This window comes from Notolabrus celidotus, chromosome 7, assembly GCF_009762535.1.
Source record: "Notolabrus celidotus isolate fNotCel1 chromosome 7, fNotCel1.pri, whole genome shotgun sequence".
Classification (NCBI taxonomy): Eukaryota; Metazoa; Chordata; class Actinopteri; order Labriformes; family Labridae; genus Notolabrus; species Notolabrus celidotus.
In genome coordinates, this window is record NC_048278.1 from 31,482,429 (window position 1) to 31,504,332 (window position 21,904).

The following is a 21,904-nucleotide window of genomic DNA, read 5'->3' on the forward strand; positions in this document are numbered from 1 at the left end:
TCCCAGTGCTCTTGCCATACTGACTGTGCATATTTATTGATACATGTTTTGGCTTCATTTTTACTTAACAGAACTAGGAGGTCTATTTGTTTCTTCCTTAGTGTTTGTTTTGCCAAAATGTCACCCTGTTCATTACCCTCAACCCCAACATGAGCAGGAACCCACACAACCAAAAGCAAAACTGTGGTGTTACTTCATTTTGTACATAAATTGCTTGATATTTATTCGATTATTTTAATATACTATATAGGATTCATGCCATGTCTTTTTAATTATTTGTTGAAAATAAGATAGATTTTCCTAGATATAGGCTATATGTAGACTCTGATCCGTAGGTAAGGTTTGTCAAGGAGCAAAGCAGAAGAAACATAAAAGACATATAGCTGAAAAAAAGAAAATCCCAGAGAGTAATGAGGCAGGTAAACAAATGGAATATTTGTGATTGGTTTGTAACTCACAAGCAGGCAGTCAGAGACGCATCCCAGCAACTCCTGAGCTGTCAAACTCAAGTAAAACCAACACACTTAAAAAAACAAGCAGTAGGTGGCAGGAGACACCACTTGAAGTAGTCCAGCATTAGTCAGATTACTAGTGGAGGAACACCATCAAAACCAAAACTGTGATGTGACTTAATTTTCTACATAAATTGCTTGATAAAATTATATTATTTTAATATATTATATCGGATTCACGCCACTTCTTATCGAACACTTTGCCAGATATAAGTGCATTTCCTAAAATAAAAAGCTCTTCATTAACTTAACCCTCCTGTTATGTCCGTTTCTCTGGAACAGCAATAATGTACCTGGGTCAATTTGACCCAGGGCATATTCAATTATCCAAAAGTGTCAGAACCCCACAAAATCCCAATACACATTTTTTTTAAACTCTAATTTTTAACTCCATTACTAACCATTTAAATCAAGATTTAGTCCATTGGTGTTGTTAAATTCTCACAGATCATGGTTCAATGAGGATAACTCACTCCTTTTTCATTTAAATTCATGTTAAAACTTTTTTAATGTACATTGGAAAGCCCTAAATATAAATACAATAGTTTTACATGACATAGATTTTTGTTTATTTTATTTTAAATTTTGAATCTTTTCATTTTTATGAAGTGATGTTGATAAAGTAACATGACTCCTCTTCTGTCACATGCTGCCCAGATTTTTATGCTGCATTTAGCTGGTTTGGAAGGCATGTAATGCGTAAAATAGACTTTTAAACGGCTTAATTTGACCCACAACATAACAGGAGGGTTAAAAACAAAATCTTGTGTGTTTGAAGTGAACATCTTAAAAGTTGTGTACGAATCCTGAAAAACTTATAAAACATCAGATTTATAACCTAGCACGACTCACTCATAACTTTGAAGTTAAAGTCAAAAGAAGTTAAAGTTATTTATATCTACTCTAGCTGTTTTTCCACTGAACTGTCAGAGTATGTCACCTGTCATGCTGAGTGAATCACTGATGTGATGGTGAATTTCTTTTTTTTCCGTACTCTGAATGAAAACCAGTTCAACCTGATCCGTGCCTGCTTTGTCATGATGTGCTTGTGCATGTGTTTGTGTACATGCACGTGAATACCAAAGCCTCAGCTCCCCTCTCACCCAGTGTTCAAAGTCTGTCACTCCTATGTTCAAAGTGCATATTACACAATTACTTCTGGTCAATTTGAGTTTTATTTCAGAAATTTATTTCACCAATAATTTATAATAAAAAATCTCTGTTTCCATCAGACTGTTCAACCTGTATTTTGTCCTCTAGGTTGCGGTGTATCTTTTGCTTGAGTTACCTTAAATAGCTTCACAATAAAGTCCAAATCAATCCATACTAATATAACTTATATACATGTTTTACCTGCACAGTGTGAGACTTTTGTGGCTTCTTCCTGGTACACAACATTAGTGTAACCTGCTAAACATGATTTGTGTGTAACTTTATACTTTCTGTCTCCTTTTCTTTTCTGTCCCCTCTTTCACACAGGTTATTATGTACAAAAAAACTGACTCTGATCATATAAACACTACATATACATTACAAAGACATTTACAGAACAAGCCTGAAGCAGTAAAGCCGGCCATGTCCTGCCTCTTTGTTGTTGCGTGGAGAAGTCAGCCCTCATCACCTGTGTTCTCGTCGTCACAAGACAACACACCCTTCAGGAGTCTACTGCTGCACCTGTGTCTCAGGTATCAGGAGAGAGGGAGTTAAACGCTCACACTTTACAGCATCTGAAGGACTACAGATTGATTTGGTGAGTTGTTCAGCTTTGATTTTATGTCATTTTATCATTTTATTTACTGGCTAAGTGTGTCAGCTGAACCTGGAAGAGCCCTTTGTTTAATTTAACCCCTGTTTGTGTTTGTCATTGATGGATCTAATCTTGTTGTTTCATATTTACTCTTATTTAACGGCAAAGAAGGAGACAAAGGGTCTTGATATATGAATGGTAGGACATAAAATGAAAGGTGAACACGATAAGGTTTGAAATAACTGAATGAAAACAACTATATGGTCATTTTTGTTGTGCGGTGTACCTTTGGCAACAATATGCCGTTCAGGGATTTGAGCTGTGGGAATAATAAATGCTGCCTTGTTAAACTGGGTTACAGCATTTTGAGCTCAGAGTGAGCTAAACTAAAAAGAAGTTTTCTTACCACAGAAGAATATCTAATAGAAAAGTGAGAGCAATAATAACAAAATGCAGTGAAGGAGAAAACCCAGCAGGAAAATTAGTTGCTTCAGACTGCAGTGGATGAATTAAAAAAAAACATTATTTTAATAAAAACAAAAAAAGACATCATGTAAAAGTATTTATTCACCCTGGATGACAAGAAGTAACACATCTAGATTACAAAGAGAATAAAATCTACAAAGAACTTCCTCTGCAAGTTGCTTTTCCCAGGAGTGTTAGTATTATTAAAGTTCAAGCTGCATTGTTATAGTGTGATCTTTTTTGTTCTTTTGGGCTTTTAATGCCTTTAGTAAGAGGATAGGACAGTGGATACAGTAGGGTACATGAGGCAAAGGCCACTGGTTGGATTTAAACCTGGGACTGCTGCTGTGAGGACTGAAGCCTCAGCACAGGGGGGAGCATGATTAAACCATGGAGCCATTACTTTTTTAATAATTGCTATATATGCTCGTTTGCTTTAAACTGTTTTGCACTGTCTACTTTGCTGCTGTAACACTTAAATGTCCCCTTTGTGGGACGAATAAAGGATTATCTTATCTTATCTTGTCAGACCACCACCGCACAATCATTTATATTTATATCACTGAAAACTGAAGCTTCTACACTGAGAAAAATCTAAACTAAGCAGGTGTTTGTGTCTTATTTCGAGAAAAAAATGTCTAATTATACTTAATAAAAGCCTCATTCACTTTACAAGTCCCAAAAAAATATGCCCCATTTTAAGATATTACAAACCAAAAATAAGGCCTGGATTGCTTGTAATGAGTAATAAGAATCTGCAAATGAAATCAAAAAGTTTTCTTGTCAAGTTTCTTGAAATAAGAATGTCTTAATTCAAGAAACTTAACAAGCAATTTTTTCTTATTAAAATAAGACATGTTTCTGGACTTGTCAGGTGAGTGTCTGATATGACAATTTCACAAAAAGTAAGACACAAACACCTCTGAGATTAAATTTTTTTGCAGTGTATACAATACTTAGAGATCATAGTTAATTGGATGTCATTATATGTAATCAAAACCCTTTTCACAGTAACAGATACAGTTGTGCTGTTTACATACCCTGGCAGAACTTGTGATTTTTTTTGGGCATTTTTCAGAGAATATGAATATAATAGAAAAACTTTTTTTTTCACTCATGGTTAGTGGTTGGGTGAAGCCATTTATTATCAAACAACTGTGTTTACTCTTTTTAGATCTTAATGACAACAGAAACTACCCAAGGAATCATAAATTATGCCAGGGTATGTAAACTTATGAGCACAACTATAGTTACTTTTCATGTCAAATAAAAACATGTATTGAAGTATAAAGTATTCCCTCTGAAAGGTAGTGAAACACACACAGACACAAAGTACCCAGAAACTGAACCTTACCACAGATTTGGAGAACATTTTCTTTGTAATGTGTTACTTTATGTGTTATTTCTCACTTAAATCAGAAGAAAAGTAACTGACTTTAAAGTTAACCATTAAAAATATAGGAAAAAAAATCTATTAATCACAGATACAACAACATATTTAATAACCTGCAGTTCAACTAACCCAGTCTAATTCTGATTTGATTAATTTTAAATCAATATGAAGATGTTTCTACATTTTGTGATTGTGTGAGGACATTCAGAAATCCCTCTTAGTTAATATAAGTTCACCTCTTCTTATAGAACATGGACTTAAAGAAAAGAAAATGAAAGGAGTAAACGTTTTTTCATGTGTTGACCGTCATTTAACCAGCCTTATTGTGCAAACATCTTCAAATATTTTCACTCTCCTTCAGCTTTTGAAAGCATGAATTAGTCACAAAGAACCTGAATAGAGTTTCCACGTCACATGCCAGTACAAAGATTGTGGAGGAGAGACAATCCTGATCAAACACTTCAACAAAGTGTGAACTCTTTCGCAAACATCTGTGTCGCAATGTGCAGCTCTGAACCAAGGGACGGAAGTCATGACAGAGAACTGATGTGTGTGTGTGATAGTAGTCATCATGCTGTGTGACATGAATATGTTCACACAGTCATAGTCAATGTATTGATTAATTATCAATAACCTATTTCAAATACTGTTGTTCATGAGGGATTAAAGGACTATGTGAAGGCTAATGTGAGAGTAACAAATGCAATGAGAATCAAATAATGACTCTGGAGCTCTCACAGCTTCACAGACTCTTTTTGTACAGTTAGGACAGAGGTGTCAAACATGCGGCCAGTGGGCCAAAACCGGCCCGCCAGAGGTTCCAATCCGGCCCGCTGAACGACTTTGTAAAGTGAATAAATTACAGAGAAGACATTAACTGCCATTTTTCAATACAAGTAACTACTATTTTAAATTTGCCCTTAGGGGGTCGCATACAATCAAAGTGCTGACTTGGCGCACCTGAACAATGCTTTTTTTCCGGGACTTTTTTTCTCAATGTGAAAAATTACTTGCTGTTCGCATAATCCGGTTGAGATTCATAAAGACTTTTTAGAGCACTATAAGATGATCCACTAACTACTAACACTAGCACTACACCCCTGCAAACAACACTGTCCAGCAAACTGTTCATGCTGGACCTGAGGGGTCCAGAATAATCAACTTTACCTTCTTCATTATTATAATCTATCTGTTCTTTTGCTGTAAACATTACACACTGCGTTAGGTGTATGGGTAACCTGTGTGTTTGGTGTGTTTGCAGCAGGTTTCAGTGCTTAAAGAGTAAAATATTGAGCCCACTATGAGACTCATCATGGTGAAAAATACAACAGCTGTTTCTGTAGAAAGATTGTTCATTAAATGTGAACATTTTCAGAATGTACTTGAACTTTTTTGCACTAAAACAGATGGAGACATTTGAAGTTTTCATCATTTTTAGGTTATTAAGTTATGATTTTACTGGTCCGGCCCACTTCAGATCAACTTGGGCTGTATGTGGCCCCTGAACTGAAAGGAGTTTGACGCCCCTGAGTTAGGATCATCATTTTTGTTTGTTTGTTTGTTTTTTGGCTCTCATCAGCTCTGTTGAGACCTGCAGCAGGCAGCTAAGTTTGGATAAATACAGCAAACCTCTTCTCCAGCACCAGACAAATACAGATAAAGTTAATAACATATTTGTGAAGATGACGCTGGCTCGTTATCTAGATCAAGCTTGCTAACAAGCCACATGTGGATGAATCTGACAAGATTTAGTGTGTCCCATCATTGCATAAATAGAGCATAGATAGCAGAGTTTAAAAATGCGAAACAGCTGCTTATGAAGGTATCTTTATCAGATAATGTTACCTCAAATTATTGAGATTTGACATGTTAGACATCAGTACTTTCGAGGAATGCAGAACAACACAACATGCTCATTGGCCACATATTTGTGATAAGGTTCAGTGTGACAGCGTTGGTTATATTAATCTAATAACAGCTGAATTGAATCCTCACAGACTTCTTATAGCTCCAACTTTTAATAGATTCATTAAGCACATATTTTTTAATCTCTGCCAATGCAACGGATTAAACAAAGCTTGTACTGCATTAGCTTGCCAGCCAGTAGAGAAATGTTAAATAAAAGATCATTTATTCATCATCTGGTGGTGAATCACAAAGTGTCATCTACAGGTCACTCAGAGGGACATTACAGATTACAACAATATTCTTGATCCTCTTCTGAAGTGTATCTCAGTCCTCTGTGCGGCCAGTGGATCGTTGTAAAGTATCCGCTCTCATAAAGGGAGACTCTTCGTGAAGTAAAGACTAGCGTAGACAAAGTTTAAGTTTGTCACGACTGTTAGAGCAGCTGAGGTTCTTCCTGATGTCATGTACTCTGCTGTCAGAGTAGCATTACACAGAAACTATCAGTGAAAGTATGTTCATGTTTTCACTGTAACAGAAGCTGACAAACAGGAGTTCATAAAACCAAAAACATGAGAGATATAACTATCAATGTTCAAAGCTAGGAAGAAGGAATTTGAATGTTTAGTTACAGCTTTACATAATACCTGCCAGACTACTTTTTATTTCCTTGATTGTGATCATTTCTAATACTGACTCTATATCACATTGACCGACATGTTGAAAATCAGCCATCAATGAAGGGTTAAGTAGAAATATCTTGTTGTCTTTGTTCTGGTAAAATTTAAACAACCATGTATATTTCTGGCAAGGTTATGTGCTCTGTTTTCTTTGTGTTGTTTCTAGTTGAATGGTGTTGAGTTCCAGCATTCTTTCCATTGATACATCTATTGTTTCTTTATCTTTGCCCGCTATGTTAAAGGTCGCTGTATTCTACCAAGTGCAAAACCTCAAGCAGACACACCCTGATTCCTATCTGCCAACAGATCAACAGATTTAATGATCATTTTAACCAGAAGACTAAACAGCAATGACAGACACTGGTTTGGTCAAAGTAAAACTGTGTTAAAATACAATGACCGTCTCGTGCACAATAATGAGCTTTAACAGATTATAATTTATAGAAAGACAAACACGTTCTGCCTCTTTGATAATGACATATCATCAATCATCTTATGTCGTACTTACTGTTCTCATACCAAAATGTTTGCTGATGTAGTGCTTTTGTTCCTGTTTGAGTTTACCTTAAAAGAAAGGTAACCACAGTTCAAATCTAGTGTGATATAGGCTTTAAGATGTGTTTTTGTGTAATGTCTGACTGTTTTCTCTGACTCTCTCCCCAGTGGATTTCATCATAAAGCCCTCTCGCCCCATGAGACTCGTCACATCATGAGATCACGTAACCTATTCCTGCTGGTCTACTTTCTGTGGAGCTGCTCCGGTAAGAGCACATTTTGTATCTTTTCTCTATTGTGAATGAAGTCAAAGAGCAAGTCGGCCCTAAAAGGACAATGCTGGTGATATTTGATATATAAAGAGATTAAGACTGTCAATTGACACCTCTTGGTATCAAATGTATTCAAAGCCATTTTTTACCAGAGCCTGTTCCCTATTATGAAGTCAGAGTTTTGGCAGGGCACAGCCTCATGTTGTGAGAGATGTTTGGTAATTAAGACAGGTTTGACTTCTAATCAAGTGGCAACCTCCAGTGTTGAGAAATGAAGCCAATGTGGAAGTGCAATAAACTGCAGTTCCTCCCATGTCCACCTGAGGCGAGAAATCCCCATTAATACTGATGATAAAATGTTAACAATCTTGTTCAAAAACAGTTTTGGTCTCAATTTCTTTATTAGTACACTCTACACAATTCTATTTATAACTCATCTACTTTGAATATATTAAGACTGAGATATTAAGAGTTAAGCAAAGATTTGACCTGGCATGGCTGAGATGATGTATAGGTGGAAAGTAGCTGTTTCCCAGGAGGCTCATGGTCTGCCTCAGCTCCACCTCTTTGAATGAAAGTCAGACTGAGTCAGCATTTCCAAAAATGGCGACCACCATCATATGGCTGAGAACCACTCCTCAGAAACTAACTGATGACATCACTAAGACTATACCTCCATGTTTTATGCAGTCAATACCCCTAACCCAGATAGCAAAATCGGTCTGGCCCGGTTCTGGCCCACAATACACTTAGACTCGGCCAACATACCGCAAAGCAGGACAGCCCTTAAGTGGCCCAGATATAGTTTGCCAGAGACGGCCCACACATGTACCAGCTTGATCACAAGCTCAACCTTAATCGGCCCAGATGCGGCATTGACAGTTCTGGGCCACATAAACCAAGCAACAATCGGGCAAGATGTGGCATGCCATCATATACAATGCCATCATTGCCAGACCTGGTCCTCATCCAGTTGATATACCACTTGCCCTGCCAGCAGTCAGCCAGCCAGCAGTGCCGGCTTGACGCCAGATCTGGCCCAGACCTATCAGACCAATTTTGCTATGTGGGAATTTGATGAGTTGTACCCACACCAACATAGCAAACTATATCCGGGCCGCTTAAGGGCCATCATTCTTTGCGGTATGTTGGCCGAGTCTAAGTATATTGTGGGCCATAACCGGGCCAGACCAATTTTGCTATGTGGGTAGCCTACCTAATTGCAGCAAAAGGTACCGATGACTTCTGATCTCTATTTTACATCAAAGTATGTGATAGAACTGCCTCTTAATTTGTCCAAATCTAGTGTTATATTCTGTTGTCAGCTCTAATCCTGAGCTTTGTCTTCTTTTGTTTTCCAGCAGAGGCATCGAGTTCACAAAGGTAAGATCAGGCTGGAGAGAAATGTCATAAAGGAGTTATTTTCCACTTCCTTTGATGTCTGCATGTTTGTTTGTCAATGAACCGTGTCTTCTTACTCTTGATTTGTTGTTTTCGCTGATTTAATCTACAGAAAGAAACTCTGCACTTCAAATGAAACATGTGGTCAGGTGAGTGAGTCCTAATCTGCACGTAGAAACGTGTTCTTTAAAATGTGACGTCTGTATGAAACAACTGATTACAGCTACTGAACTTTTCATCCTTGATGTTTTGCCAGAGCCATGTTTTTAGCGGACTAAAATGCATGTAGAAAAGACCAATCAGTGTGAAAGAGCAATACAAAAAGACCAGCTGTGTATACCTGACCTTGGCCTCTAACCTGCCCAAACATTTCAATTAGTGGTCCCAAATTAATTTCACATTTATTTAAGTCAACATTTTTCTACTTATTCAGCTCTCCCGTTTCTGACTCTTAAGACCAGCCTGAGATGGAAAATATAATTTCTGCCACAGTGTCAACAGGCAGAAGAGAAATGTCCCAGACGCTTTTAATCAGATTGATTTGATCGACATGTGTCCCATCCCAATGCTAAATGAGTTGACATCATACATTGATTATATCTGTGATGCAGTGCAGTTTTGTAATAGCAGTCTTGGATGGACAAACAGCAGAGGGCGGTCACCCTTATGCAAAGCACGCATCATTTACCAGGCTGCCATGAAACCCTGCCTGTTGCTTCGCCCTCAGGACTCACATGCCAAGAGTTGGCACGTGTTTTGTGTTCAGTTTTCCATCTCAGGTGGATGAACTAAACCTGGTCAGAGATCATCCAAATATCTGGTGTTGAATAGGTGTGGCCACTTTTGACAACTCAAACATTTAAGCGTTTACACGGAAGTCGTTGAACATGACATTAGGCAATTAGACATGTGTTTCAGACTTTAACGCATGTCAAGGGAAGAAAGAGACTTGCTACTTGCTGAAATATAATAAAGGTAGATTAATAACCGGACATTTTAACTCATCATAGCAGGAAAAGCATGGGTGAAATGAATACCACTGATGTTAGCTCTGTTTGATTTAAGTGAGTATCACAAAGGCATGTAGAAGAGCCTGAAACTGATAGTGTTCTCATGTGAAGTTAAAGCTTAATGTATCACCTGCTTTGACATTTTTGATTGACAGCTTTTAAAAAAAAAAACCCTATTAATTGTTTTTCCCACGAGACACTTTCTCTGAACTTAAGCACTAAACATGCCATTCAAAAATGTTTCTCAAAGTTAATCTGATTTCAGGTTAATAATCAGGTTTCCCATTTTGTGCCTCTCAGATTATCTCTCTATTATTTGTACCATGGTCTATGTGAAAGTTGAAATTAATTTAGTTGCATGTTTTAATTAAAAATGTGTTGACATAGCTAGGCTAACTTAATAAATAACCTCAATGTGTTATTTTTTTACTAGTTAAGTAGCTAACTAACAAAGTTAGCTTTATTTAAAAGCAGCATTGCTTGTTAGCTGATAAACTAACTCCATTTAGCTTGTGTTTGTACATAAAGTCAACAGTAAACTGTATTGATATACATAATATAAACAGTTAACAATATAAACAATAATCTATTGTAAATAAAATACAGCTGAGACAGCCAGGTTTATAACCAGAGAGTGAATGGTAAACTTCTTGTATTGCTAACCGGTTGAGTTAGCTTTCTTCATAAAGAAAGTTACTTGTTAGCCAGCTAACATATTTAACAAACCACATTTATTAGACTTTTATCTGACTATTATTTACTAACCTTTCACTGAGAATAAGATTTACACCTGTACTGAGTTCTGTATGTTGTCTGTATATTCAAAATTGTTAGGTCAAAAAGCAGCTAAAATCTAGCCTGTTTGGTTGCAGATTAATGCTTAATGACATATCAAATATTTGCTCTGAAGGGTAGGTTCTCTGGAGTGCAGGTCTGCTGATGTGAAGTAAATGAACCCACATAAGCTCAGGACTGCTCCTAAAAGTGTAGCTGATTTTGCTGCCCCCTTTGTGGACCTGTTTATTCCTATGGTACTTGAACTTGGAGTGTACCGACAACAAGCCTTCATTTTTCCATATAAGCTGGAAACCAACTGATAGATATTTTTCCCACTTTGAAAATATTAGTTTATAAATGCTTAAAATGTCTAAATCCAGAATGCTTAGAGTCTGATTTTTTTAAATACCAATGCTCTAGAGTGGATCCTAATGATAATAAGATAAGATAAGATGCTCCTTTATTCGTCCCACAACGGGGAAATTCATGGAGTTACAGCAGCAAACAAAAAGGTGTACAGTACAAGAATTTCAACAAGAATATACATGGAAAAGAAATGTTCATCAAGGAACAAGATAAGAGATTCCTTTATTCATTCACAACAGGGAAATTTAAAGTGTTACTGCAGCAAAAGACAGTGCAAAACAGTATAGAGTAAACAAGAGCATATGAAATAGTAATTATTAAAAGATGATTAGCAATCAAAAAAAAGTAAATTAGCATATGATACCATAAGAAAGGTGCACAAAGGTAACATAGGTGAATAAAAAACAACATATAGAACTCAGAAGCTTTGTAAAAAAATGTATTGCACAAGTTAGGAAAGGGATGGAGTGAGATGAAGTAATAATTGCACATTCATAAACATACGGGGGAAATATTGCACTTGAGTCCGTTTTGGTGAGATTATTGATTATAAAGTACTTGGATGTTTTCCCTAAATGTACCCCTAGCCTAGCACTAAACAAAAAGGCGCACAAACTGAGTCCTAATCAAGCTGTCCGGCAAAACAGAAACAAACTAACACAAGCAAAAGAACCAGTCTACAGTGATTCCCTGGAAAACATATGTAACAACAGACCACAAACTGCCTTTGCTGACTGTTTACATGCTGATAGGATTTATTGATGTGTTATTATGAAGCTGACTTACATAGATCTTCATGGGCAGTGATTTTGCATTTCTGTGAAAACTGAAAAAGCGAAAAGTGGTTTATGTCCGGAACACATTTGGATCCATAAATTAATACTGTAGTTCTGTCGGGGGGCCTTCTAGAGTCATTTGAGGACAGTTATTTGCCAGAGTGTTGATCACATCAAGCCAATACTGAGCCAAAGGATTTAATCCAACAACAATTTAACATGAAATCAAACAAACAAAGAAACCTCTAGATGAATTTGGCCAGATGTTATGACCTATCATATCACCTAATAATTTAATGCATTCATGAAGTTTCTTATTTGTAATAGATCAAATATAAAATTGGTCGGAAAAGACTTCTTGTTTATTTCAATTTCTCTTTTTCCATTCATTTCAAGGAGCCGAATTCCACCTCACACTTTCTCCAGTGTGTGGGATTGCCAGAGACAGACACAGGAAAAGACCACTTGCACAGGCTGAAAGGAATGCTTGAAGCGACTATGGATATATACACCTTCATGGTACGTCTGAAAGTTAAAACAGGTTGACAGGAATGTTTTCAGGAGACACACAACACAAGGAATGTTGTCTCAAATACCAACCTGACCAGTTGGTTTTGAAACGCTGTTCTTGTTTTTTTCTCTCATGGGGTCACATTTAAAATTAGCAGACTGTGATAGATGAGTCGTGTGGGTAATATTCCTTTACTGTTTGCTTTTGACTTATCAGCCTTACAGCAATACACTTTCACCCACATGACATTAATACCTTACGACATCTTTCTACCACTCCCTCATTCCGTTCTTTTATTCACATACTCATCACCTTAATCACAGAGATCCAGCATGTCAGGAGTGCCGCTTCTCAGCCTGCAGGGAGCGCTGGAATTAAACCCCCTAGCAGACCCTTATGAGAACAAAGACCTGGTCAACATGTGGTTGGAGGTCAAGATGAAGCCGCTGTTGAAATCCATCAGCAAACACTTCCTGTCCTGCCTGAGTACTAAGAACTTCAGCTGCTCCACCTACCAGACTGTGTATGTCCTCCCTCTGTCTATTTGTTTATTTCTGTAACCTTTAAGTTTAAACAACTACTCACACCACCGTCTCTCTCTTTTCATGCAGGGTGCATGAGCTCAGCCAATATTACTCTGAGATGGAGCCAGTCAGACAAAAGTGGATCTACACATTCTTCATGTACCCGTTTCTATCTGGACCCAGAGTGGCTGGTAAAGTTTCTATTCATTACAACTAAGCAGCAACCTCAGGGGTTGAAATGAAACCATTCAAGCAGTGCCAGAAAATGTAATCGCTTACTACCTGGCCCATTGCTTTACTCAAGACAACTATACATGAATTAACTTTTATAGCACATAAATTTTGAATATATTAAGATAAAGATATGCAAAGATTCGCATAATAAGGGGTATTGTTGAGTTGACAGACAGATGGGAACACTGTGAATGAAGGGTATTGTAGGGTTAAGCCAGAAGGCCTTAGCTACTCCTCTTTGTCAGTTTTGATATATATATCAAATAATTTTAATCAAAGAAAGTAATTAATAAGATATAAATGCAAATGCAATGGAAATAATGATAATAAAAGTATGTATAGAAGACAAAATAAGCTATGTAGAAAAGAAATACATGGTTGAAGTACCCGGAGATCGGGAAGAGGGCACTCTGGGTGGTCTGTCTGGAGTCTGGCTATGGTAGATGTATGTATGATACAGCATTTTGATCCAGGTTCACATCAGTGTCTTGTCTGACCCTGCCGGGATTCTATTTTGCATAGCCAGCCGCTAACCATACATTAATCCATACATGACCTAACCTATCATATCATATTTTATCATATCACATTGTATCCACTTGTATCTACTCATATCTATTTGTATCGTATGATATCATAGCTATTTGGTTCGTATTGTATAATAGCTATTTAATAATTATAATAATGATTTTATTTGTAGAGCACTTTTCAAAAACCAAGTTACAAAGTGCTTCACTCTAAATGAATAAAAATCTTTAAAATACATTTCTTGAAATAAAATAAAACCAATTTAAATAAAATTCAGATAAAATCAGGAAAGGCTCCAGGATAAAAGTATGTTTTCAGAAGAGATTTAAAAGAGCTCACTGTCTCAGCAGACCTGATTTCCTCAGGAAGATGGTTCCAGAGTGTCGGACCCCTCACTGCGAACGACCTGTCCCCTCTATGTGTATCATATTGAATCGTATCATAGCTATTTTTTAATGTAATCTATTATATCATCTCTTGTCATAGCTATTTGTAATGTATCATATTGTCTCACTATAGCTATTTGTATGGTATGGTATGGTATGGTATGGTATGGTATGGTATGGTATCCTACATGGGCAGTAACTCATTACCTACTTATTTTTTAGCTGGCACACAACTCATAACTTTCAGTCTCATAGGGTTAAGAGCTGAGGTGCTTTATATGACCACAAACCTGAGCTATCTGTTGTTTTAAACTCCTTTTTTGTATTTAATTTTAAGTTCAATGTCCGAGATGCTTGCCAAATCCTTAACTGAAACATTCAAGAGGTCTAGATTTCTTGACATGCAACATGATCTATCACTTTCTGATGAGTGCATGTTTGAATATGTTTGTGAATAGGTTGTGTGAGTAGGGAGGAGGGCAGCGAGGAGTGGTTAATGAAGAATTTTGGCGCCTTCAAAGCCATGGCCAGAATGGAGGACCTTTCCAAACTCAACATGGTCTTCAGTGGAGTGAGTACACTTGAGTTCAACTTTAAGTGCTGAAATCAAGTGACACATTTAATGACTTTCCTTTTGTGGCTTATGCTTCATTGTTTTTTTTTCTCCTACAGCTTGAGGTTCTTCACCTGCTGTCTCAAGCGCAGAAGGCAGATTTGCTTCTTCAGCCTGAGGTTGCAAGTTTGGACAATGGCACGCTCACCCTGATCTTCCACAGTTTAATGACGGGGGGCCCCGGTCCTCACCCAACAGCTCCTCCTGGATGGGGCAACAACTGGACGACTCCTGGATACCCTCCCAGCTATGCTCCAAAACCCACACATGATGCTTACCGACCACCATCCCCACAACACCAACTCAGAGAGGTACTGTGATGTAGCATGGATGTTTGAACTTTTGTATGGACTGTTTTGTATTTGTTGTTTAGTTCTGGATTTCAAAAGCACATCAAGAGGCAGGGTTAGCTAAGGCAACAAAAGTGTTGTGTCTGTAAAAACTTTAAAAATGTGCAAATTTGTAGGTGCTACTTTAACTTTAATGCTGTATAAATCAATCATCCAACTCCTGAGTCAGTATTTCATACACAACAACTAACCCCCTCCCCCCAAAAAACCTAAACCACAATATACTATTTTTTTTATTATGGTCATTATATCATAAAAATAACCAGTAAAAGCTCATAATGCTGTATCATGTTGGCATATTGTTATTTGCCAACATGTTTTTGCCAAAGATCAAATCTGTTGGAAAACAGCAATGGGTAGAGGTATGGAAGAAAAGTTTGAAAAAGAAGGAAAATAAGGTGAAAATTAGCCTTGATCATTAAAAAACCCTGATGGTTAGCGCCTATTATTATACAAATATGTAATTATCAACTATTTGTTAACCAATATATCATATTACCTTAATGTAAATGATGATGATAAGTCAGTGTTGTATTCATATTAATTTAGTCAAATTAATGGAGGTACGTAAAACACTAAATGTGCGACAAAGAACTGTTTTTGGAGTTTAATAATAATAATAATAATAATAATAATACATTTTATTTATAAAAGCGCTTTAAAGATTCTCCAAGACACTTTACAAGAAAATAAATTATAAAATAGAAAAGCAAAGGAAAACAGTGTAAAAAAGAAAAGAAAAGCAAGACAGGTGGTGGTGAGTGTGGGAGAGAATCTGAGGTGTTGGGGGAGAGAGTTCCAGAGGGTGGGGGCAGCGACTGAGAAGGCCCTGTCCCCCCAGGTTCGGTGCTTTGGTTGGTGAGAGGGGTGAGGAGGTTGAAATTGGTGGAGCAGAGGTTGCGGAGGGACTATATGGCTGCAGAAAGAAAGTTTAAGAAGTTTAAACAACAGAGTGCATCTAACTTTGGACTAATTACACCTTTTATCACTCTTACAGGTTGCACAGGGGTTCATGGCTGTCTTCAAACCCATCGGAAGCTTCGTTCATGACTTTGTCTCTGTGGTACATGAGGTATGAGCCTTCACACTAACTCATATTAGAAACACATGCTCACACAGTACACCTGCTGAAATATGAAATGACCCCTGGCCTGTTGTGTTTTTCCAGAGACACGAGTCACACATGACAAGTACCACCCTGACTCAGTTCCTGCTAAACTGGACTCTGGGTGAGCTGGCAGACATTTACAGGACAGAAGAAATGCCCCTTCTTCCACCAAGTCCAGAGTTTGACGTCACAAATGTAGAGGACTGGTACCAGCAGATCGTGATGCCGCTGTTACTGAGGTTCCTGCCAGACGGAGACTACCTGGAACACCACAGCATCAAAATGGCCTTCCATGAAGTCTTGTATGTCACTTTACATGTTTTATAAGAATCCCAAACTATTGCATTTTCTACATTTTATTTGGAGTTTGGAAGAAAAGATCTAGGTCGTAGAATTCTTTGTTCATAATTTGAAACAGTTTCCACCAAGAGGAAAGCTGAGATATACCCACAACATGCTAAGAGTCAAATACAAAAGTGATGACAGCAAATATTAGCAGCTAGCAAGTGAATCAAGAGGACTATCTTGAAGCTAAACAGCCTCATAAGTTTCTCAAAAGCTGGTTGAGACCAAAACAGAGTTAAAAGGAGAATACAATGTATTTACCTTCATCAGTTGATCAGATACAAACATGAATTGAATTAATGCTAATGTCACTTAATTTCCTGTATCTGTGAAACATCTCAGCCCAAGTTATATCACAAAGCTTAGTTGTTTCAAGGTTTAATAAATGTAGCTTTAGCTAGCGAAGGTCAAACGACTCCAATCTGTGTGTTTTGAGTTTACGTTTGTGTCTTTGTGCGTAGCTACCTGGACCACGGCATGAACAATGACACCTCTGAGGTCCCAGATGTCTGCAGCATCACCCTTGATAGGAGCCCTTGTGGGGTGAGGGTTCATGGGTTTTGATTGTTTAATAATTAGTGTAAACATTTACATTTTTATTTGAATTGATTTAAATCTTTGGTGTGAAATATCTGTGTTTTAAGAGCTTCTCATTGTCCCATGTCCTACCAGCTGACTGATGCAGTGGAAAATGTGGCCCACATTATGCAATGTGCCGCCCGTACCCACTTTGATCTGTCAGAGAAGACGATCGAGAGCTTGATGGTGGAGCTGTTAAAACGTCTGAACTCACTGATCAAAGAGTTGTCCAAAGCTGTGAGTATTATCAAACTTATAAAAAAAATAGAAGTTTCCAAAAATATCCTGAACTTTTTGAATTTTTTTTCTTCAAATCATGTCACAAAGTGTGCCTGGAAATACACAGCTGTTCCACCTGTCAACTTTTAGCTGCATCCTTGTACTCACTTCCCACTGGCTGGATTATTGTAGTGAACCAGATTCATGCTGGATGGCAGCCAGAGAGCCTTGGGGCTTAACACTGTAACCTCAACCTGTCAATCAAAGGTTACAGAATAGGTAAATTTAAAGTTTGTGTAAGAGACAAAAATAAAAACTGCCTTTAAACTTTTATAAATAACTATGAAAGAACTCAAACATAAAAATGGAAATATTCAGACATATCATATCTTCCTCATTTATACAGATTCTGATACCTTTAATTATGTATTGGCCTATACCGACCCCCCAATAGTATCCCTCACATACATTTGTTCTTCCAATATTATCACTTAAAATAAAAATAATAACAGCTTAAAACTGCTGACCCTGAATGGACATATGATAATATGATACAACTATTGTTGTACGGCTTGGGGAAGTTCACTGAATTGATCCCTAGCCAAAGAAAACAAGCTAACCTAAAACTGAGCTAAGCTAGCTTAGACGGCAGCACAGCTAACGCCACTTCTGATATCCTGTGTTTGCCAAAGAGAAGTTGAGAAGCCCTGTTTTTTATGGAACTGCTTAAATAAGTAATAGTCCCCATCTTTGACCTTCACCGTCTACAAATTAATATTTTTGTCTTTCAAAACACTCACAACTTACTCCCTGCAAGCTTTCAAGATTCATTTCAGTTTAACTCTTAGATCCATCTTTACCAAACAAGGTCTGCAAACAAACTCCCACCAGCTCTCTTGCGGACAACCTTTTCTCAGTTTTCCATCAGATACAGAGGCCCTCACTTTTGGAACAGTTTACCTGGTCACATAACAAGTAATACACATTTCAACTCATTCAAGAAACAAACCATACACTTTCTATTAGGTGTGTTAAGTAATACAACATGATACAACTTTTTAAGGCTAATTTACAAACACATACTCTCCCTACTTTCCTAACTTATAAATAAATGTTTTGATTTTTTGTTTTTTTGTTTTAACTTTCCCTTCTTTCCTTTTCATCGTTGTTTTGATTATTAATCCCTCTTATTAATCTTTTTTTGTTTTGTATGTAGATATTCTGTTCTACATTAATACTTTGTCTTTGTCTTGATTGTTTTCTTTGGAGGGCCGCTCGACAAGCCTGTTAGGGTTTTTTTTTGGCTCCTCCTGCACATAACATGTTAGTGGTTAGTTGTATTATTGAATTTACCTGTTATATCTTGGCTCGTGTTATTGAACAGCAATGTTTTGTTTTGTTCTTTTATATGTGCAATAAATAAAGCATTTTTTTTATTGATATAAATTATCTTTCACATTGTCATTATCACATTTAATTAAAAAAATAGCAACAGAAAAATGTGTGATGACAGAAACATTGTTTGCTAAGATCTGCTAGCTTGTACTAATGTTAGTAGCTGGTCAGCTAATGCTCCGTTTGATTTCCCATGTCTATGTTTTGAAATGGTTCTGTAACTTTTTTTTTTTTTTTTACACATTTAGAGACTTATATATAATAATTGTGATTGGAAAACCTTGACTGTGAACACTTTAGTTGCTGACTAATGTATTTTGTTCCCCTGGCACTTTTGTTTGTTAATGTCACCCTATTGACCTCCAGTCAGTTCTTTGGTCTCAGACACTGGTTGATGTACGCAGCAGAGTATTTTTGCTGTGTAAGCTTCTATTTTGAAGAAATGTGTGTACTGGGTGACCCTTTTGGCTACATCAGACGCATTTCAGGCACTGGCACCAGTTTTGGGAAACCCTACCTTGAAATTTAAACTAGTAAGAACTATTTGACCGATGGGAAGTCTGTGTGCCTCAAATTCTAACTCGTACCCTCTAACTTTTTTTGATGAAATCCACTCTGTGTATGAAAAAGCAACAGCAATGTTTTCTTACTTTTATCCCTGTAGAACTTCCATGATTTGGCAAAAGATTTCCATGAGATCTTCCGCCAGCCAGAGTCTCCAGCTCTGACCCAGGAACACCTGAATGACCCAGAGTTCATCAAGCTCTGGTTCCAGCTCAAACTGATGCCCCTCCTGCCCGAAGTACCCACAGGCCTCCTGTCCTGCCTCAGCACCAAAAACTTCTCCTGCCCAGTTTTCCAGACCATGTGAGTTCACAGGTTTGAGGAGATGTTGAGTTACTCTCACACACTTTGTTTGGTGTTATAATGTGACTTCTCTTTTATTTTTACATAGTGTGGCAGCACTCAGCGACGAAATGAGTTTCATGCATGCTGATCCAATGTACAGTCACAACATCTATGAGCACTTCATCTTCCCCTTCCTGCTGCACCACAACACCTCTGGTAAGTATTGTGAAGTAGCAACCTTTGAACACAAGCACAAGTGTGCTTTTATTGGTTAAAAAAGATAATAAGAATCTAAAACTCCTTATCATGCTACTATTGTGCAAGGAAAATACGGCTTCAGTCTTCATATTAGGCAAAAATAACCCCTGAAATGTGATAAAATCAAATATAATCAGATGATTTATGTAGTAAAAAGAAAATGCATTAAAAGTACCTGTAGGTATTGAGTGCTGGAAAATATCCCCTTTTTATTTTGTGAGATGATCAGGTAGGTGTAATCAGAATTATGGGGTTTAGTTGATTGAGGTAAAGCCTCTTGACTTCTTTATATTGTGTTTTTTTAAATCAATCTGAAACAAAGGATTATATTTTTAGCAAATTGATGCTTTGAATGTAACATTTTTATTTAAAAATGTAAACACAAAGATATGCTTTTTGTTGTGACATTCTCTTTAACATGATTAAACAATGAAGTCAAGATAAAGGTTTAACACATTGTTTCATTTAAATGAATTCACACTTGAGAGTTTATGTTTCAGACCCTCAGTGTGTTGCCTCAGCCAATGGCAGTGCAGAATGGCTGCAGGAAAACTTTGGTGACTTTTCAAGATTTGCCTCCATCACTGACTTCTACCAGCTCAACCCGATCTTCTCTGGAGTGAGTTTAGAAAACCTGAAAAGCTGAAAAAACTGACTTACTTAAAGCATTAACTTCATGTTTTTTTAAATTCTCTCATCCTGTTTGTTTCCCGTCCAGCTGGAGGTCCTCGACCTCCTGACCCCCAAACAGACTGCAGAGTTGCTGCTCTTGCCTCTTCCCACTCCACCTGAGAAAAATGTTGTCATCGACGGAGTGTTTCACTTTCTATTGGAGTCACCTGAGGAGTTACCGAGAGTCCTGCACTACCTGGTCGAGCTCGCCGAGGAGGTAACAGCTCGGTGTTAATATGATAAATACTTTTGTGAAACTTTTAACTGGATGATCGATCTCTAACTGTGACATTTCTCAGGTTGATGTACCCTGCAGAACCTACATACAGATGTGAGTAATCAAACATTGTGTTTTTACTTCAGGCTGTGTTCGTTATGTTATTTTTCATTGTTAGTTTTGCACAGCAGGAACTTTTCTGTGTATTTAAAGCAGTTAAAGAGGTTCAAGTTGACCTCTTCCAATTTTGTTTCTTGAAATGTATATATATGTTCTTTTTCCATTTGTACGTCAGTTTCGAGAAATTGTACGAGGCCATCCCATTACTGCCAACACGCTTTGAGCCTGTCACCTGGGAAACCATAAATGACCTGATAGACATCGCACCAAAAGGTCAGTCTCTTTTTCACACACACATACACACACATATAAAATGCACAGGATGACAAATAATACCAACCCACACTCACTTATTCAACCCACAGAAGTTAATGAAATGTTTTGTATGTTTCTGTTTGGACAGATTGTGTGCCCAACAACATCACGGTGAGATTTACCTCCCTTACATTTCTAAGAATCTTCTTCACCTGCATTTTTTTTATCTCATGTTCAAATTTGAATACGTTAAATGAGTGTTACTTAAAATGTGTTAAATCTGTCATTCACAGTGTCCAGTAACGCACTTCAATGGTAAGAGCTACACATCAATGTGGTGCTTTACTCCTTCATACATTACTGCAGTAGCGAAGTATAACTTAGAAACTGTATTATGCTGTAGTTTGAATAGCTGTGACTTTTTTTTTTTCAAATTTCAACCCTTTGTTACACTACCACTCTGCTGCTTATCAGAAAAAAACATGTCTTATTTCCCTCCTTACATTTCTCATAAACCTATAGAGTACCTTTTTTTTTTTACCCCAAACAAACCTAGTAGGATATATTTACATGATGCACTTACATGACATGATGGAGCTCTAACCTACTTGAATATATTTGATAGTGCACAAAAATGGCTCCAGATTGATTTACTATAACAAAAAAGCACATGTAATTGTTGGTATTTAAAGAGGGGAAAAGTCAGAAGTCAAATGTCTGTTTTCTTCCTTCTTTCCTAGCATCATTTTCAAAGCTGGAGTTTTAATTTTAAAATAGTTTATTCATACTTTAGTGTCTTATTTAGGTAAATAATTCGAGTAATTCCTCCATCACATCATTGCTGCAGGGTAACTATGTTTGTTGCTCACAAGTATTTTTTTCTGCTGTCTAACAGATGCTCTGATCTGCAGAGGATTTAACAGGTAACTCCTTTGTTTTTGA

At 37.2% G+C, this 21,904-nt stretch overlaps 1 protein-coding gene across 1 annotated transcript in view; it reads left to right on the forward strand.

The window, feature by feature from the left end:
- The first annotated feature begins 2,029 nt into the window (after window positions 1-2,029).
- The window catches only part of LOC117815584, a 48,326-nt gene continuing 28,451 nt past the window's right edge, over window positions 2,030-21,904 (forward strand). Inside the window, exons 1-22 of the mRNA XM_034687389.1 lie at window positions 2,030-2,262; window positions 7,366-7,463; window positions 8,831-8,852; window positions 8,983-9,019; window positions 12,196-12,318; window positions 12,634-12,833; window positions 12,922-13,025; window positions 14,441-14,553; window positions 14,655-14,906; window positions 15,943-16,017; window positions 16,114-16,355; window positions 16,860-16,941; window positions 17,071-17,214; window positions 19,256-19,458; window positions 19,547-19,656; window positions 20,199-20,317; window positions 20,417-20,587; window positions 20,670-20,701; window positions 20,883-20,980; window positions 21,111-21,133; window positions 21,256-21,277; window positions 21,858-21,885. Coding sequence (XP_034543280.1) covers window positions 7,412-7,463; window positions 8,831-8,852; window positions 8,983-9,019; window positions 12,196-12,318; window positions 12,634-12,833; window positions 12,922-13,025; window positions 14,441-14,553; window positions 14,655-14,906; window positions 15,943-16,017; window positions 16,114-16,355; window positions 16,860-16,941; window positions 17,071-17,214; window positions 19,256-19,458; window positions 19,547-19,656; window positions 20,199-20,317; window positions 20,417-20,587; window positions 20,670-20,701; window positions 20,883-20,980; window positions 21,111-21,133; window positions 21,256-21,277; window positions 21,858-21,885 — 2,252 coding nt within the window. The 5' untranslated portion in view covers window positions 2,030-2,262; window positions 7,366-7,411. The remainder of the gene's footprint in view (window positions 2,263-7,365; window positions 7,464-8,830; window positions 8,853-8,982; window positions 9,020-12,195; window positions 12,319-12,633; window positions 12,834-12,921; window positions 13,026-14,440; window positions 14,554-14,654; window positions 14,907-15,942; window positions 16,018-16,113; window positions 16,356-16,859; window positions 16,942-17,070; window positions 17,215-19,255; window positions 19,459-19,546; window positions 19,657-20,198; window positions 20,318-20,416; window positions 20,588-20,669; window positions 20,702-20,882; window positions 20,981-21,110; window positions 21,134-21,255; window positions 21,278-21,857; window positions 21,886-21,904) is intronic.